The sequence below is a fragment of the Chiloscyllium punctatum genome, chromosome 46, assembly GCF_047496795.1.
Source record: "Chiloscyllium punctatum isolate Juve2018m chromosome 46, sChiPun1.3, whole genome shotgun sequence".
In the NCBI taxonomy this organism is placed as follows: domain Eukaryota; kingdom Metazoa; phylum Chordata; class Chondrichthyes; order Orectolobiformes; family Hemiscylliidae; genus Chiloscyllium; species Chiloscyllium punctatum.
In genome coordinates, this window is record NC_092784.1 from 61,641,758 (window position 1) to 61,660,188 (window position 18,431).

An 18,431-nucleotide genomic window follows, 5' to 3' on the forward strand; every position below is an offset into this window, starting at 1 on the left:
CAGTCAGTGGCAACGTGAAAGAGGCTGAGGGCCTGGAGCAGGATTCTGGCAGTCTGTGGGGAGAAGGCTGGTGAGCCCGAATGATGGTTTGCAGTGAGATGGGGGGGTGGGGTGCGGCGGGGGGGAAAGAGTTGAGCCCTTGTGGGGAAAGCCCAACATAGAGCAACTGCTGGCTCATGGCTAAATAAGGACCATTATTTGGAACTTATTGATTTAATTTTTTATTTTGTAATGGTGAACTTTCAACGTATTTATTTTTCCACTTTTTACTGAAGATTTTGTACCTAGGTACCTTGTAGCTGTGGTGGTACCAGGAGTGGTGACACTGTAAACCTTTCACTGTATTCCCATCCTCAAGGACATGTGAGAATAAACATCAGTCCAAACCAAATGGAGAGATTTACTGATTGTCTATTGAAGTTTATAATGTTTCATTTCTGACCTGATTTAATTCCAGACTTGGGGAAAGGTGAAAGAAATTAAGGAAATCTTTGATCTTTAGAAAATCTGTTCAAGACGTGGGCAAGTTTTGTAATTTCCTAGTTTCTTTGACTTAGGCGTTGCCAGCATTTTTGCAATCCTATTCTAACACACCTTGGCACAAACTGGGATGTGAACCTGAGTCTTAGGCTCGGAGCAGGGAACCACACCCACCCCCATCCAGGGACAGCAAGGTAGTGATCTGCCCTCTGACCCTGGAGATGCACACTCCTGATCCTGTGGATGATAGTGACCTATCCTCTGTCCCTGAAGGTGGTGGTAGTGACTCAGCCTCTGTCCTTCGGGAAGAGGGATGGTAGTGACCTACCGTCTGTCCCTGGAGGTGCAGCTGGTAGTAACCCACCCCCTGTCAGTGCAGGGGTTGGTAGTGACCTGCCCTCTATCCCTGTGGAGAGGGGGGTGGTAGTGACCCAGCCACTGTCCCTGTGGGGGGGGGGGTGGTAGTGACCCAGCCACTGTCCCTGTGGGGGGTTGGTAGTGACCCAGCCTCTGTCCCTGTGTGGGGGGTTGGTAGTGACCCAGCCTCTGACCCTGTGTGGGGGAGTAGTAGTGACCCAGTCTCTGTTCCTGTGGGGGTGGGTGGGTGGTAGTGACCCAGGCTCTGTCCCTGTTGAGGGGGGGTAGTGACATAGCCTCTGTCCCTGTGGGTGTGGGGAGTGGTAGTGACCCAGCCTCTGTCCCTGTGGGTGAGGGGGTGGTAGTGACCCAGCCTCTGACGCTGTGGGGGTGGTAGTGACCCAGCCTCTGTCCCTGTGGGGGTGGTAGTGACCCAGCCTCTGTCCCTGTGGGGGTGGGTGGTGGTAGTGACCCAGCCTCTGTCCCTGTGGGTGTGGGGGTGGTAGTGACCCAGCCTCGGACCCTGTGTGGGGGAGTGGTAGTGACCCAGTCTCTGTTCCTGTGGGGGTGGGTGGGTGGTAGTGACCCAGGGTCTGTCCCTGTTGAGGGGGGGGGGGGGGTAGTGACCCAGCCTCTGTCCCTGTGGGGGGTGGAGGTAGTGACCCAGCCTCTGACCCTGTGGTGGATGGTAGGGACCTAGCCTCTGTCCCTGTGGGTGTGGGGGGTGGTAGTGACCCAGCCTCTGTCCCTGTGGGTGAGGGGGTGGTAGTGACCCAGCCTCTGTCCCTGTGGGTGAGGGGGTGGTAGTGACCCAGCCTCTGTCCCTGTGGGGGTGGGGGTCGTAGTGACCCAGCCTTGTCCCTGTGGGGGTGGTAGTGACCCAGCTTCTGTCCCTGTGGGGGTGGGGGCTGGTAGTGACCCAGTCTCTGTCCCTGTGGGGGTAGGGGGTGGTAGTGACCCAGCCTCTGTCCCTGTGGGGGTGGGGGCTGGTAGTGACCCAGCCTTTGTCCCTGTGGGGGTAGGGTGTGGTAGTGACCCAGCCTCTGTCCCTGTGGGGGTGGGGGCTGGTAGTGACCCAGCCTCTGGTTGCTTCCCCTTTAAGAGGCCAAGGGCCTGTCCCTTTAAGGGGCGGTGATGACGTCAGGGGGTGGTCAGCTGACCCGGTGTCATGGCGGCGGCCAGTGCTCGCTGCGGCCTGGGCTTAGGCCTCAGGCTGTGCCTGGCCTTGGGGCTCCGGCTCCCTCACGGCGGGCACCACAATCTCCGGGGGATACTCCAGCAGCGGGCCCTGCACACAGGCCCCAGTGAGTGAGGGGGAGGGGGGGGGAGAAAGAGGAGTGAGAGGGAGAGGGGGGGGGGGGGGGGGAGAAAGAGGGGTGGGGGGGGGAGAAAGAGGGGTGGGGGGGGGAGAAAGGGGGGTGGGGGGGGGAGAAAGAGGAGTGAGGGGGAGAGGGGGTGGGGGGGAGAAAGAGGAGAGGTGGGGGGGGGAGAAAGAGGAGAGGTGGGGGGGGGAGAAAGAGGAGAGGTGGGGGGGGGAGAAAGAGGAGAGGTGGGGGGGGGAGAAAGAGGAGAGGTGGGGGGGGGAGAAAGAGGAGAGGTGGGGGGGGGAGAAAGAGGAGAGGTAGGGGGGGGAGAAAGAGGAGAGGGGGGGGAGAAAGAGGAGTGGGGGGGGAGAAAGAGGAGAGGTGGGGGGGGGGGAGAAAGAGGAGAGGTGGGGGGGGAGAAAGAGGAGAGGTGGGGGGGGGAGAAAGAGGAGAGGTGGGGGGGAGAAAGAGAGGGGGGGGAGAAAGAGGAGAGGGGGGGGAGAAAGAGGAGTAGGGGGGGGAGAAAGAGGAGTGGGGGGGGAGAAAGAGGAGTGAGGGGGAGAGGGGGTGGGGGGGGGAGAAAGAGGAGAGGTGGGGGGGGGAGAAAGAGGAGAGGTGGGGGGGGGAGAAAGAGGTGAGGTGGGGGGGGGAGAAAGAGGAGAGGTGGGGGGGGGAGAAAGAGGAGAGGTGGGGGGGGGAGAAAGAGAGGGGGGGGAGAAAGAGGAGAGGGGGGGGAGAAAGAGGAGTAGGGGGGGGAGAAAGAGGAGTGGGGGGGGAGAAAGAGGAGTGAGGGGGAGAGGGGGTGGGGGGGGGGAGAAAGAGGAGAGGTGGGGGGGGAGAAAGAGGAGAGGTGGGGGGGGAGAAAGAGGAGAGAGGGGGGGGAGAAAGAGGAGAGGGGGGGGAGAAAGAGGAGTAGGGGGGGGAGAAAGAGGAGTGGGGGGGGAGAAAGAGGAGTGAGGGGGAGAGGGGGTGGGGGGGGGAGAAAGAGGAGTGAGGGGGGGGGAGAAGAGGAGTGAGGGGGGGGAGAAAGAGGAGAGAGGGGGGAGGGGGTGGGGGGGGAGAAAGAGGAGTGAGGGGGGGGGAGAAAGAGGAGTGAGGGGGGGGGAGAAAGAGGAGTGAGGGGGGGGGAGAAAGAGGAGTGAGGGGGGGGAGAAAGAGGAGTGAGGGGGGGGGAGAAAGAGGAGTGAGGGGGGGGGAGAAGAGGAGTGAGGGGGGGGAGAAAGAGGAGAGAGGGGGGAGGGGGTGGGGGGGGGAGAAAGAGGAGTGAGGGGGGGGGGAGAAAGAGGAGTGAGGGGGGGGGAGAAAGAGGAGTGAGGGGGGGGAGAAAGAGGAGTGAGGGGGGGGGAGAAAGAGGAGAGAGGGGGGGAGAAAGAGGAGTGAGGGGGGGGAGAAAGAGGAGAGAGGGGGGAGGGGGTGGGGGGGGAGAAAGAGGAGTGAGGGGGGGGGAGAAAGAGGAGTGAGGGGGGGGGAGAAAGAGGAGTGAGGGGGGGGGAGAAAGAGGAGTGAGGGGGGGGAGAAAGAGGAGTGAGGGGGGAGGGGGTGGGGGGGTGAGAAAGAGGAGTGAGGGGGGGAGAAAGAGGAGAGAGGGGGGGAGTGAGGGGGAGAGGGGTGAGGGGGGAGAAAGAGGAGTGAGGGGGGGGGAGAAAGAGGAGTGAGGGGGGGGAGAAAGAGGAGAGAGGGGGGGAGAAAGAGGAGAGAGGGGGGGAGAAAGAGGAGAGGGGGGGGAGAAAGAGGAGAGAGGGGGGGGAGAAAGAGGTGTGAGGGGGGGGGAGAAAGAGGAGAGAGGGGGGGGAGAATGTGGAGAGGGAGGGGGAGGAAGAGGAGTGGGGAGGGGAGAAGTGTGCTGAGGGGGGGGACGTTTGTGGAGTGTGGGGGGGGAGAAGTGGAGAGAGGGGGGGGGGAGATAGAGGTGTGAGGGGAGGTGTTGAAGGAGAGGGGGGGGAGAAGAGGAGGGGGGGGGGAGATTGTGGTGTGAGGGGGGTGTTGGGGAGAAGAGTAGAGAGGGGGGGAGAGGGGGGTGTGTGGTGAGAGGGGGGGAGAAGAGGAGAGAGGGGGGGGAGTAAGAGGAGAGTGGGGGGGGAGTTAGTGGGTGAGGGTGGGGGGGGGTGAGATGAGTGGAGAGGGGGGGGAGAATGTGTGTGAGGGGGGGGGGAGAGAGATTGTGGTGGAGGGAGGGGGGAGGGGGTGGAGAAAGAGGAGAGAGGGGGAGAGGGGGTGGGGGGGGAGAGGGAGAGGGGGTGGGGGGGAAGAAAGAGGAGAGAGGTGGGGGAAGAAAGAGGAGAGAGGGGGAGAGGGGTGGGAGAAGAGGAGTGAGGGGGAGAAGGGGTGGGGGGGGAAGAAAGAGGAGAGGGGGGGGGAGAAAGAGGAGAGAGGGGGGGGGAGAAAGAGGAGAGGGGGGGGGAGAAAGAGGAGAGGGGGGGGAGAAAGAGGAGAGAGGGGGGGAGAAAGAGGAGAGAGGGGGGGAGAAAGAGGAGAGGGGGGGGGAGAAAGAGGAGAGGGGGGGGAGAAAGAGGAGAGGGGGGGGAGAAAGAGGAGAGAGGGGGGGGAGAAAGAGGAGAGGGGGGGGGAGAAAGAGGAGAGGGGGGGGAGAAAGAGGAGAGGGGGGGGGAGAAAGAGGAGAGGGGGGGGAGAAAGAGGAGAGGGGGGGGGGAGAAGAGGAGAGGGGGGGGGGAGAAAGAGAGGAGAGGGGGGGGGGAGAAAGAGGAGAGGGGGGGGGAGAAAGAGGAGAGGGGGGGGGGAGAAAGAGGAGAGAGGGGGGGAGAAAGAGGAGGGGGGGGGGAGAAAGAGGAGAGGGCGGGGGGGAGAAAGAGGTGTGAGGGGGAGAGGAGGGGGGGGAGAAAGGAGAGAGGGGGGGGAGAAAAGGAGAGGGGGGGGGGGAGAAAGAGGAGAGAGGGGGGGAGAAAGAGGAGAGAGGGGGGGAGAAAGAGGAGAGAGGGGGGGAGAAAGAGGAGAGAGGGGGGGAGAAAGAGGAGAGAGGGGGGGAGAAAGAGGAGAGAGGGGGGGGAGAAAGAGGAGAGGGGGGGGGAGAAAGAGGAGAGAGGGGGGGAGAAAGAGGAGAGAGGGGGGGAGAAAGAGGAGAGGGGGGGGAGAAAGAGGAGAGGGGAGGGGGGAGAAAGAGGAGAGGGGAGGGGGGAGAAAGAGGAGAGGGGAGGGGGGAGAAAGAGGAGAGGGGAGGGGGGAGAAAGAGGAGCGAGGGGGGGGGAGAAAGAGGAGCGAGGGGGGGGGAGAAAGAGGAGCGAGGGGGGGGGAGAAAGAGGAGCGAGGGGGGGGGGAGAAAGAGGAGCGAGGGGGGGGGAGAAAGAGGAGAGAGGGGGGGGGAGAAAGAGGAGAGAGGGGGGGGGAGAAAGAGGAGAGAGGGGGGGGGAGAAAGAGGAGAGAGGGGGGGGGAGAAAGAGGAGAGAGGGGGGGGGAGAAAGAGGAGAGGGGGGGGGAGAAAGAGGAGAGAGGGGGGGGAGAAAGAGGAGAGAGGGGGGGGGGAGAAAGAGGAGAGGGGGGGGGAGAAAGAGGAGAGAGGGGGGGGGAGAAAGAGGAGAGGGGGGGGGAGAAAGAGGAGTGAGGGGGAGAGGGGGTGGGGGGGGAGAAAGAGGAGAGGGGGGGGAGAAAGAGGAGAGGGGGGGGAGAAAGAGGAGAGGGGGGGGAGAAAGAGGAGAGGGGGGGGAGAAAGAGGAGAGGGGGGGGAGAAAGAGGAGAGGGGGGGGAGAAAGAGGAGAGAGGGGGGGGGAGAAAGGAGAGGGGGTGGGAGAAAGAGGAGAGGGTGGGGGGAGAAAGAGGAGAGGGTGGGGGGAGAAAGAGGAGAGGGTGGGGGGAGAAAGAGGAGAGGGTGGGGGGAGAAAGAGGAGAGGGTGGGGGGAGAAAGAGGAGAGGGTGGGGGGAGAAAGAGGAGAGGGTGGGGGGAGAAAGAGGAGAGGGGGGGAGAAAGAGGAGAGAGGGGGGTGGGGGGGGAAGAGGGGGTGGGGGGGGAAGAGGGGGTGGGGGGGGGAAGAAAGAGGAGAGAGGGGGGGAGAAAGAGGAGAGAGGGGGGGAGAAAGAGGAGAGAGGGGGGGGAGAAAGAGGAGAGGGGGGGGAGAAAGGAGAGAGAGGGGGGGGGAGAAAGAGGAGGGGGGGAGAAAGAGGAGAGGAGGGGGGTGGAAGAGGAGGGGGGGAGAAAGAGGAGAGGAGGGGGGTGGAAGAGGAGAGGGGGGGAGAGGAGAGGGGGGGAGAGGAGGGGGGTGGAAGAGGAGAGGGGGGAGAGGAGGGGGGGAAGAGGAGAGGGGGGGAGAGGAGGGGGGGGAAGAGGAGAGGAAGAGGAGAGGGGGGGAGAGGAGGGGGGGGAAGAGGAGAGGAAGGGGAGAGGAGGGGGGGAAGAGGAGAGGAGGGGGAGAGGAGGGGGAGAGGAGGGGGGGGAAGGGGAGAGGAGGGGGGGAAGAGGAGAGGAGGGGGAGAGGAGGGGGAGAGGAGGGGGGGGAAGGGGAGAGGAGGGGGGGGAAGGGGAGAGGAGGGGGGGGAAGGGGAGAGGAGGGGGGGGAAGAGGAGAGGGGGGGAAGAGGAGAGGCAGAGGGGGGGGAAGAGGAGAGAGGGGGGAGTGGGGAAGAGGAGGGGGGGAGTGGGGAAGAGGAGAGGAGAGGGGGGGAGAGGCGGAGGGGGGGGAAGAGGAGAGGCGGAGGGGGGGGAAGAGGAGAGGCGGAGGGGGGGGAAGAGGAGAGGCGGAGGGGGGGGAAGAGGAGAGGCGGAGGGGGGGGAAGAGGAGAGGCGGAGGGGGGGGAAGAGGAGAGGCGGAGGGGGGGGAAGAGGAGAGGCGGATGGGGGGGAAGAGGAGAGGCGGAGGGGGGGGAAGAGGAGGGGCGGAGGGGGGGAAGAGGAGGGGCGGAGGAGGGGGGGTGGGGCGGAGGAGGGGGGGTGGGGCGGAGGAGGGGGGGTGGGGAGGAGGTGCGGGGGGGGTGGGGAGGAGGAGCGGGGGGGGTGGGGAGGAGGAGCGGGGGGGGTGGGGAGGAGGAGGGGGGGTGGGGAGGAGGAGGGGGGCGGGGTGGGGAGGAGGAGGGGGCGGGGTGGGGAGGGGGAGGGGGCGGGGTGGGGAGGGGGTTGGGGGAGAGGAGGGGGGGTGTTGGGGGAGAGGAGGGGGGGGTTTGGGGGAGGGGAGGGGGGTTTGGGGGAGAGGGGGGGTGGGGAGGAGGAGGGGGGCGGGGTGGGGAGGAGGAGGGGGGCGGGGTGGGGAGGAGGAGGGGGGCGGGGTGGGGAGGAGGAGGGGGCGGGGTGGGGAGGGGGAGGGGTGGGGAGGGGGAGGGGGTTGGGGGAGAGGAGGGGGGGTGTTGGGGGAGAGGAGGGGGGGGTTTGGGGGAGGGGAGGGGGGTTTGGGGGAGAGGAGGGTGGGGTTGGGGGAGGGGGGTTTGGGGGAGAGGAGGGGGGTTTGGGGAAGAGTAGGGGTGTTGGGGAAGGGGAGGGGAGGGGGGTTTGGGGGAGAGGAGGGGGGTGTTGGGGGAGAGGAGGGGGGGGGTTGGGGGAGGGGGGGGTTGGGGGAGGGGGGTGTTGGGGGAGAGGGGGGGGGGTTGGGGGAGGGGGGTGTTGGGGGAGAGGAGGGGGGGTTGGGGGAGGGGGGTGTTGGGGAGGGGAGGGGAGTGTTGGGGGAGAGGAGGGGGATTTGGGGGAGGGGGGTTTGGGGGAGAGGAGGGGGGTTTGGGGGAGAGGAGGGGGGTTTGGGGAGAGGAGGGGGGAGTTTGGGGGGGAGAGGAGGGGGGTTTTGGGGGGGAGAGGAGGGGGGGAGGGGGGGTTTGGGGGAGGGAGGGGGGTTTGGGGAGGGGAGAGGGTGGTGGGTTTGGGGAGGGGTGTGTGAGGGAGGGGAGGGGGGGTGCGGGCGGTATGGGGTGAGGTGGGGGAGGGGGGAGGTGCGGGAGGGGGTGCGGGCAGTGTGGGGTGAGGTGGGGATGGGAGGAGTGGGGGGAGGGGAGAGGGGAAATAAGGGGGAGTGGGTGGAGATATGGGGGAGGGGAGGAGGCGGAGATATGGGGAGTAGGGTTAGGGGAGGGTGAGGAGGCGGTGGTATGGGGGGAGGGGGGAGGAGGGGGGAGGAGGGGGGAGGAGGTGGGCAGGGGTGGGGTAGGGGAGGGGGATAGTCTGGGGAGGCGGGAGGGGAGAGGAGGGATGGGAAGGACGGGAGAGGGGGAGGTAGGGGTGTCCTGGAGAGGGATGGGGGAGGGAGGTGGGTGGGGGGGAGGGAAGAGGAGGAGAGGGGAGGGAAGAGGAGGAGGAGGGAGGGTGGTGGTGAGGGGAGAGGAGGGAGGGGGAGGGAAGAGTAGGGAGGGAGGGGCGAGGAGAGGAGGGAAAAGGGGACGGGAAGGGAGGAGAGGAGGGAGGGGGAGGAGGGAGAGAGAGACAGAGAGGTGCGGGATGGGGATGGAGGGAGGGGATAGAGGGAGAGAGATGGGGAGTGGTGGGAGGGATTAGAGAGGGGGGATGGGATGGAGGGAGGGTGTAGAGAAGGGAGGATGGTAAGGCGATGAGGGAAGGAATAGTGAGGAGAGATTGGGGGAGTGGAGGGAGGGGGGAGCAAGGGCAGAGTTGGAATAGGGAGGGAGATGGTGGGGGATAAATAGCTGACTGGTGGTTTTTGTCTCTCTTCAGCTGTCTATCAATCTGATGACACCCACTCGAAAGCTGAGAATTCGGATGTGTAAGTATGGAACCCTCAGTTTGGAGTCTCGTTTCTCCCAGGCTACTTTGTTTGCAGATCAATTCTTTATCCTTGATTTGGTTTCTTCAGAATCATTCTTTCCCTTCCCTCGTCAGGTTGTATGTTGTTGATACTGAGGTTTGTGAGGGATGAAGGGAACTTGCTATATTGTTTGCTGTTTACCAAACATTCTGTGAATTCATGGGATTGGGAGCTTGTCTTTGCAAGTGCAATTTGAGGTAAATTATCTGAAGTGAATTCAAGTCACAACATGCAGCTTTCAATCAGGGTTACTGTATGGATGGTAGGCACTGGAGAGAGAGAGAGAGAGCAGACCATTTTTCACTGAGAAAATCTGAACCTTTAGGAGGAAAACTGACAACTGGATGGTAGAGTTTTGCAGGCAACTTTGAATAAATGCATAAAAATCCTTTCCTTGATACAAATATGACTATCATTTTACTTGTTTCAGTGTAAACATAACCTTCATTGATCGGTTGGGAAACCGGATTCCTGTGAAGGGGAAGGTGGGTGATAATGTCCTGTACTTGGCTCATGAGAACGGTATCGATCTGGAGGGTGAGTACTCATTGAGTGAAATCTTTAAATTCTTCACCTTGTCAGAAAAAGAGGTCAGCCTCTCTTGCTGAAATTGGTCGAGAGAAAAATATTTGACCGGCCCAGTGCTGTTCTGTGAAAGGTACTTTCACGTTTTGCCTGATAAGGTCTAAATGTAATGCTTCATCTGAATTATAGTATTTAGTAAACAATATTCCAAAATGCTATGCAAATAGCACACGAACCAGCCAAATAGTGTAGGTGCTGGAAATCTGAAAGACAGACAGAAAATGCTGGAGAATCACAGCAGGTCTGGCAGCATCTGTGAGGAGAGACGTTCATGTTTTGGGTCCAATATGACCCTTTCTTCAGAGCTAAAGAATGAGCCAGTCAGCTGCTTGCTGCTGATTTCAGTTTTGTCAGGGGATGTAGATAAGGCTTTGAAAGGACTGTCTATATTTTGGTATCTTGTGCCATATATTTCCTGCCTGGTGCAATCTGAACAGCATCTACCACACGGAGACTCCAGATCTAATCCGAAACTTCATCCTGCTCGCCAACCTCATCGGTGCAACAGGACACCCAACAAAGGACAATGTTCCTGCTTCTAATCCCTTTCCTCTGACCCCTGCTGGAATGTCCGTGGGGACAAGTCCTGTGCTCCCCTGTACATGTGTACAGTGTGTGTGCATTCATCTGTGTATGTGTGTCTGTGTGTACAGGGTGTGTTCTATGCGTGTGTCTGCATGCATGCGGTATGATTTTGTCATGTCAGATCCAGCTGAATGGTTGATTTTAACGACTCTGAGATGGCATGTGAAGCAAGTTTGAAGTGCGTGGAGAGAAAATGAGAAAGCATTTGTGGCTGGTGGTGTCGAAATAACTAACTGTTTTTTTTCTGTGTGTAGGTGCATGTGAAGCTTCCTTGGCCTGTTCCACCTGCCATGTGTATGTGAATGAAGAGCATTTCGATAAACTGCCTGAAGCAGTTGAAAGGTATAAATAATGTTGTCCAGCACAGGGATTCATACTGACCTGCTGACCAGCATTCAATATTTGCAGTGTAAAACTTGGGGGGAATGAGAGAAATTAGCCCAGAAGCCAGTCAGGGCAGGCAGGGACAAGGTAGGACTAATAAATTAAACTGCATTTATTTCAATGCAAGGGGCCTAACAGGGAAGGCCGATGAACTCAGGGCATGGTTAGCAACATGGGACTGGGATATCATAGCAATTACAGAAACATGGCTCAGGGATGGGCAGGACTGGCAGCTTAATGTTCCAGGATACAAATGCTACAGGAAGGATAAAAAGGGAGGCAAGAGAGGAGGGGGAGTGGCATTTTTGATAAGGGATAGCATTACAGCTGTGCTGAGGGAGGATATTCCCAGAAATACATTCAGGGAAGTTATTTGGGTGGAACCGAGAAATAAAAAAGGGATGATCACCTTTTTTGGGATTGTATTATAGATCCCCCAATAGTCAGAGGGAAATTGAGAAACAAACTTGTAAGGAGATCTCAGCTATCTGTAAGAATAATAGGGTAATTATGGTAAGGGATTTTAACTTTCCAAACATCGACTGGGACTGCCATAGTGTTAAAAGTTTAGATGGAGAGGAATTTCTTAAGTGTGTACAAGACAATTTTCTGATTCAGTATGTGGATGTACCTACTAGAGAAGGTGCAAAACTTGACCTACTCTTGGGAAATAAGGCAGGGCAGGTGACTGAGGTGTCAGTGGGGGAGCACTTTGGGGCCAGTGACCATAATTCTATTCATTTCAAAATTGTGATGGAAAAGGATAGACCAGATCTAAAAGTTGAAGTTCAAAATTGGAGTAAGGCCAATTTTGATGGTATTAGGCAAGAACTTTCGAAAGCTGATTGGAGGCAGATGTTTGCAGGTAAAGGGACGGCTGGAAAATAGGAAGCCTTCAGAAATGAGATAACAAGAATCCAGAGAAAGTATATTCCTGTCAGGGTGAAAGGGAAGGCTGGTAGGTATAGGGAATGCTGGATGACTAAAGAAATTGAGGGTTTGGTTAAGAAAAAGAAGGAAGCATATGTCAGGTATAGACAGGATAGATCGAGTGAATCCTTAGAAGACTATAAAGGCAGTAGGAGTATACTAAAGAGGGAAATCAGGAGGGCAAAAAGGGGACACGAGATAGCTTTGGCAAATAGAGCTAAGGAGAATCCAAAGGGCTTTTGCAAATATATTAAGGACAAAAGGGTAACTAGGGAGAGAATAGGGCCCCTCAAAGATCAGCAAGGCGGCCTTTGTGTGGAGCCACGGAAAATGGGAGAGAAACTAAATGAATATTTTGTATCAGTATTTACTGTGGAAAAGGATATGGAAGATATAGACTGTAGGGAAATAGATGGTGACATCTTTCAAAATGTCCAGATTACAGAGGAGGAAGTGCTGGATGCCTTGAAATGGTTAAAGGTGGATAAATCCCCAGGACCTGATCAGGTGTACCCGAGAACTCTGTGGGAAGCTAGAGAAGTGATTGCTGGGCCTCTTACTGAGATATTTGTATCATCGATACCGGTGAGGTGCCGGAAGACTGAAGGTTGGCAAACGTGGTGCCATTGTTTAAGAAGGGTGGTAAGGACAAGCCAGGGAACTATAGACCAGTGAGCCTGACCTCGGTAGTGGGTAAATGTTGGAGGGAATCCTGAGGGACAGGATGTACATGTATTTGGAAAGTCAAGGACTGATTAGGGATAGTCAGCATGGCTTTGTGTGTGGGAAATCATGTCTCACAAACTTGATTGAGTTTTTTGAAGAAGTAACAAAGAGGATTGATGAGGGCAGAGCAGTAGATGTGATCTATATGGACTTCAGTAAGGCGTTCGACAAGGTTCCCCATGGGAGACTGATTAGCAAGGTTAGATCTCACGGAAAAAGTGAGGACTGCAGATGTTGGAGCTCAGAGCTGAAAATGTGTTGCTGGAAAAGCGCAGCAGGTCAGGCAGCATCCAAGGAGCAGGAGAATCGACGTTTTGGGCATGAGCCCTTCTTCAGGTTCCTGAAGAAGGGCTCATGCCCGAAACGTCGATTCTCCTGCTCCTTGGATGCTGCCTGACCTGCTGCGCTTTTCCAGCAACACATTTTTAGATCTCATGGAATACAGGGAGAACTAGCCATTTGGATACAGAACTGGCTCAAAGGTAGAAGACAGAGGGTGGTGGTGGAGGGTTGTTTTTCAGACTGGAGGCCTGTGACCAGTGGAGTGCCACAAGGATCGGTGCTGGGTTTTCTACTTTTTGTCATTTACATAAATGATTTGGATGCGAGCATAAGAGGTATATTTAGTAAGTTTGCAGATGACACCAAAATTGGAGGTGTAATGGACAGTGAAGATGGTTACCTCCGATTACAACAGGATCTTGACCAGATGGGCCAATGGACTGAAGAGTGTCAGATAGAGTTTAATTCAGATAAATGTGAGGTGCTGCATTTTGGGAAAGCAAATCTTAGCAGGACTTATACACTTAATGGTAAGGTCTTAGGGAGTGTTGCTGAACAAAGAGACCTTGGAGTGCAGATTCATAGCTCCTTGAAAGTGGAGTCGCAGGTAGATAGGATAGTGAAGGTGGCGTTTGGTAAGCTTTCCTTTATTCGTCAGTGTATTGAGTACAGGAGTTGGGAGGTCATGTTGCAGCTGTACAGGACATTGATTAGGCCATTGTTGGAATATTGCGTGCAATTCTGGTCTCCTTCCTATGGGAAAGATGTTGTGAAACTTGAAAGGGTTCAGAAAAGATTTAAAAGGGTGTTACCAGGGTTGGAGGGTTTGAGCTGTAGGGTGAGGTTGGACAGGCTGGGGCTGTTTTCCCTGGAGCATCGGAGGCTGAGGGGTGACCTTATAGAGGTTTACAAAATTGAGGGGGGATGGATAGGATAAATAGACAGTCTTTTCCCTGGGTTGGGCGATTGCAACATTTAAGAGGCATTTGGATGGGTATAAGAATAGGAAGGGTTTGGAGGGATATGGGCCGGGTGCTGGCAGGTGGGACTAGATTGGGTTGGGATATCTGGTCGGCATGGACGGGTTGGACCGAAGGGTCTGTTTCCATGCTGTACATCTCTATGACTCTATGACACTGGGTTTAACAGGACAAGTTCGAAAGTATCCAATTGTATAATCGTAATGTTTTTTCAGAAATGAAATATCACAATCTATCATGATAGATTTCAGGTTATACTTTGAATCAGAGTTTCTTACAAAAATTAAATCTGCGCAGAAGGTAGTTACAGGTAACTGGGAACAGAATGCTTAAAACCAAACCTTAAATCGGAGATAGAAATCAAACATGGCGAAACCATTGAAATAACTCTCATGTGATGTTCTCTATTATGGAACGTCACAGTTTGAACCGAGTGCTGCAGACTGGTGTATATTCACATTTCCCGATGAGAAACAACACGTTATTGTTGTAAATAGACCCCAGGGATAGCACCTCCTTCACTTGGGACCACAGTCATGGTCAGACCTGAGTGCGGTCAGATTGGAGAGTTTGGATACACGTACGTTATTCAGTCCCTGCTTTAGAGTCATATTGACTTCACCTGGTGGAGGAGCTGGTGATTTCAAATAAACTTGGTGGACAGTAACCTGGTGTCATGTGACTTCTGACTTCAATGTCATGTGTTCAGTCTTTCTTTAAATATTGACGTTAAATGTTAAAATTTGAAGTAAATCAGGAAGCAAAGGGAGATTTGTTGGACCAGGCAGGTTTCTCCATACTACAACTTCAGGAAGGTATTTGATAAGGTGCCCCATGGTCGGCTATTGCACAAAATACGGAGGCATGGGATTGAGGGTGATTTCGGGGCATGGATGAGAACTTGGTGAGCTGTAAGAAGACAGAGGGTGGTAGTTGATGGGAAATATTCATCCCGGAGTTCAGTTTACTGGTGGTGTACCACAAGGATCTGTTTTGGGGCCACTATTGTTTTGCCATTTTTATAAATGACCTGGATGAGGCCGTAGAAGGATGGGTTCGTAAATTTGCAGATGACACTAAGGTTCATGGAGTTGTGGATAGTGTGGAAGGATGTTGCAGGTTACAGTGGGACATAGATAAGCTGGAGAGCTGGGCTGAGAGGTAGTAAATGGAGTTTAATGTGGAAAAGTGTGAGGTGATTCACTTTGGAAGGAGCAACAGGAATAATGGTAAGATTCTTGGTAGTGTAGATGAGCAAAGGGATCTCGGCGTCCATGTACATAGATCTCTGAAAGTTGCTGCTCAGGTTGGTAAGAAGGCAAATGGTGTGTTAGCTTTTATTGGGAGAGGGATTGAGTTCTGGAGCCACGAGGTCATGTTGCAGCTGTACCAAACACTGGTGCAGCTGCACTTGGAGTATTGTGTACAGTTCTGGTCACCGTATTATAGGAAGGATGTGGAAGCTTTGGAAAGGGTGCAGAGGAGATTTACCAGGATGTTGCCTGGTATGGAGGGAAGTTCTTATGAGGAAAGGCTGAGGGACTTGAGGCTGTTTTCGTTAGAGAGTAGAAGATTGAGATGTGACTTACTTGAGACATATAAGATGATCAGAGGGTTAGATAGGATGTACAGTGAGAGTCTTTTTCCTTGGATGGTGATGGTGAGCACGAGGGGACATAGCTTTAAACTGAGGGGTGATAGATATAGGACAGATGTCAGAGTTTCTTTACTGAGAGTGTAGTCGGGGCCATAGAACACACTGTCTGCAACAGTAGTAGACTTGTCAACTTTAAAGTCATTTAAATGGTGATTGGATAAATATATGGATGAAAATGGGATAGTGTCGGATCAATAGGCTCCAGATTGGTTCCACAGGTCAAAGTGCCTGTACTGCGCTGTAGTGTTCTATGACTTGGAAGGAAAGTTGCGATACTGAGATGCCGCCACTGGTGGAAGGCTGTAATTACAGTGTGACCTGTTTACATGAGTCCTTTTCATCATAACTGGAAACATAGGAGTTCATATTGAAGAGCAAAAGCATGGCAACTGGTTTGGTGAAAGAGATGTTTTGCGTGTCATACTACAATGAGATATGCCTCTGTTCGAGATTTGAAGATGAGAGCAAACTGCAAATGAAGATTGAGCACAGATTTCTTGTTTGTCCAGGGAGGAAGATATGTTGGACATGGCCCCTGTTCTACAGCTGAACTCCCGTCTCGGATGCCAGATCATCCTCACCAAAGAATTAGAGGGGATGGAGCTAACCCTGCCTAAAATCACAAGGAACTTCTATGTGGATGGACATGTGCCAAAACCCCATTGATGGGCATTTACCGGGACTTGTGGCATATCGAGAGACTCACGACATTCCAGTCATACCTCAAGAGACACAGGTGGCTCGGCAAAGGAACAGCACCCCGAGGGTACACAGTCCCATCTCAAAACCTCCCCCCCCACCTCCCCCCAACCCCTACCCTCACAGGAGTGAAGAGGAACAGCTCGAGCAGTTTGCAGCAACAAATGTTTCACAGTAAAGCTCTTCCCGAAATTCTTCTTTAATCCCCTGCTTTCCCAGTGAACCTCCGATCAGTCTCTCAAATTCCTGCTAATTAATTGAGAGTAAGTGATGGCTGTGTTCCAAGGATAGTCTGCTCCTGCATGTTCAGACTATCTCCATTAACACCATGAACGTGCTGCCCATTAGATGGGATTAAGCAGTCGTCATCTTGCTCTGTTGTTATTCGTATTTCGATCTTTGTTTGCTGAGCTTTGTAAAACAGCAGCCTGGCGTGACTGGAATTGGTGACTGTGTGTTTCCTTTTTCATAACAAAGGGGCCAATAGTTTCTGAGCATCGAATGTTGAAGTAGGAGGCTGAGGAGTTCCCTGAGAGGAGAGGTTACTGCATTGGGGCAGCGATTGGAAAGCTGACTCACCAAATGAGTTCCAATGTCAACTGTTTCAGCAGAATGAGAATTAAGTTCTTCTGTCAAAGAGGGCAGATTTCTGGAAGGTGTTCAGAAAATGAAGAGTACTAATGAAGTACCTGTGAGGGTTATGGTGCACAGAACAGACGATGGAGTTCTCTGGATTTTCAGCCCCAGACAATCTGAACCTCCGGCTCCAAACCATTGTTAAAGCTGCAGAGTGAGCTCCCTCCTCCCAGAGACCAATATGCACAAAAGTGGGCATTAGCTCAGCTTGTGTGAGAGCTGCTATGTCACCCATGCAAGGTAGCCTGTGGAAAAGTGACCAGTCACCCAACAGCAATGTCCTGACAACGCACAGTTCACAAACTCCTCAAAACACCAGTAGATCTCAATAGATGTTACAATATCTCAGCAAAGCTGTGGTTCCTTTTCTGTTCATTCAGGAGAACCAGGAAAGATTGTGTGTGTTTCTTTATGTTACGGTTAGTAAATGTGGCTGGATTCTAAATACTTGGAAAGTAGTTCAGCTCTGTTACATTAAAACATTGATGCAAATATTGACAATAAAATCAGAGACCTATTTTGTCACTTTTGCTTGTCGTGTCTGTGTTTGAGCAGTGGGGCCCTTGACTGATCATTCTCTCCGGTGTTGCATTTTGGTGAAATTCCCAAGTCTCCTGTTCCTGTGGTGGCTCAGGGCAACTCGATCACCAGCTGAGTTCACATGTTTGTGTGTGAGAGAAACAAAGCTCACTGTTCAACAAATTTCAGTCCGAGTCCAATTCTGAAGCAGTGAAGTTTATTGAAACGTTCTTGCAAGACAGGTAGGTACCCCGATCAGAAGGTTTCATTACAATTTATACAGTTCAGTTGAGTCTCGGTACTCCCCTTTTACCCCATTGGTTGCTTTTGCTGTTGCGTGTAGCCTATCACAAGCTCTAGCCCCACATCGCCTTTGTTTATATCTCCCACTACTCTAAGCCTGTCGCCCCCCCCCCCCCCCCCACTCATATTGATTTTATGTCTTATTTGATTATCTTGTTCATACTAAGTCCCTATGTGTGTGACAATTGCAACTGTCATGTCAATACATCTGTTTCTACCAGTCGACCACCTCCCTTTTCAGTTAGTTATTTCTTGGTATACACCCTCATGATTCCGCCTTGCGATTTCTCTAGAAGCAAGATGTAGCATATCGAGGTTAACATACAGCCCCCTCATGGTTCAACCTTGTGATTTTTGCAGAAACAACAGCATTTGCAGGCACCTCTCACAATACCCCCCTTTTTTTTTAATAGTTGTTGTTTTCTGCATTTCCCTCATGTCGCCCCCAAATTTGCAAGCATCATCCCTGAGACTTCGCCCATCTTGGCCTCAAGGTCACTGATCCTCTCATTGTTCAAGAGGTAGCGTTCCTCTGCCCGATTACCTTTTAGGGGCATCTGTTTTGCCGAGGCTGTCTCAATCAGCTGTTGGGTTAGTCCCTGTACACAAGGTATGATACAACAGCCAATTGCTACCAGTACCCCTGCTATCACCATCAGGGGGGTGAGGATGGAGACTACCACTCCCTTCCATTTCCCAAACCATGATTCCAGCCATCCCGTGAGTGATGTGTCTACTCCTGAACTCTCAGCCAGTTCTCTCGTCAAGGTGGTCAATCCTCGCAAGGCACGAGTGATTGACCGATCAGGTGCTGTATTACTTGGAATAAAAGTGCAGCAGCTCCCTCCGAACATCGCACATACACCCCCTTTTTCAGCTGAGATCATATCTAAGGCCATTCTGTTTTCCCAGCCCATTTACTGTTGGCATCAAGCTGTTCTGTTATGCTTTTGACTGCATCCGTAGTGTAATTGATGAATCTTTGCTGATTATAGACAATATAGTTTATCCAGTCCACATTCTTGTTGACTGTTCCCCACCAGATTGGAGCCGATTCAAATCCTGCTGCAATCTGATTGTGAGCCTTGTACTCATCCGGTACCCCTCCAGGAGCTCCTATAGAGTCTCGATAAATCCTATCATCAAAAGAGGTGTCTCACCATGATTGTTTTACTCCGCCCCCTTTTTGTTGCTATCTTCTCCTTTTCAAATGCCAAGGTGAATGGGATTGCCAATTGTACAATTGCACATATCCCTCTCCAATCTGGAGGTAGGGTGAGTCTCAATATATTCCCTCCGCAGTACCATCACAGATCCGC

The 18,431-nt window shown here is 54.4% G+C and overlaps 1 protein-coding gene across 1 annotated transcript; it reads left to right on the plus strand.

Annotated features, from left to right (window-relative positions):
* Positions 1-1,993: 1,993 nt before the first annotated feature.
* Positions 1,994-16,815, plus strand: fdx2 (ferredoxin 2). The gene is made up of 5 exons (XM_072564431.1): positions 1,994-2,141; positions 8,736-8,784; positions 9,257-9,363; positions 10,251-10,338; positions 15,465-16,815. The coding sequence occupies exons 1-5, from the start codon at positions 2,006-2,008 to the stop codon at positions 15,619-15,621; spliced, it is 537 nt and encodes a 178-aa protein (XP_072420532.1). The 5' UTR covers positions 1,994-2,005; the 3' UTR covers positions 15,622-16,815.
* The last annotated feature ends 1,616 nt before the right edge of the window (positions 16,816-18,431 follow it).

What these genes read in the sequence shown, in the direction of transcription:
- fdx2 (XM_072564431.1), top strand. Translation starts at nt 2,006, where the DNA reads ATGGCGGCGGCCAGTGCTCGCTGCGGCCTGGGCTTAGGCCTCAGGCTG. An exon ending in AAAGCTGAGAATTCGGATGT is followed by an intron (nt 8,785 to 9,256) that starts GTAAGTATGGAA and finishes TACTTGTTTCAG; the next exon opens with TGTAAACATAACCTTCATTG. An exon ending in GAACGGTATCGATCTGGAGG is followed by an intron (nt 9,364 to 10,250) that starts GTGAGTACTCAT and finishes TTCTGTGTGTAG; the next exon opens with GTGCATGTGAAGCTTCCTTG.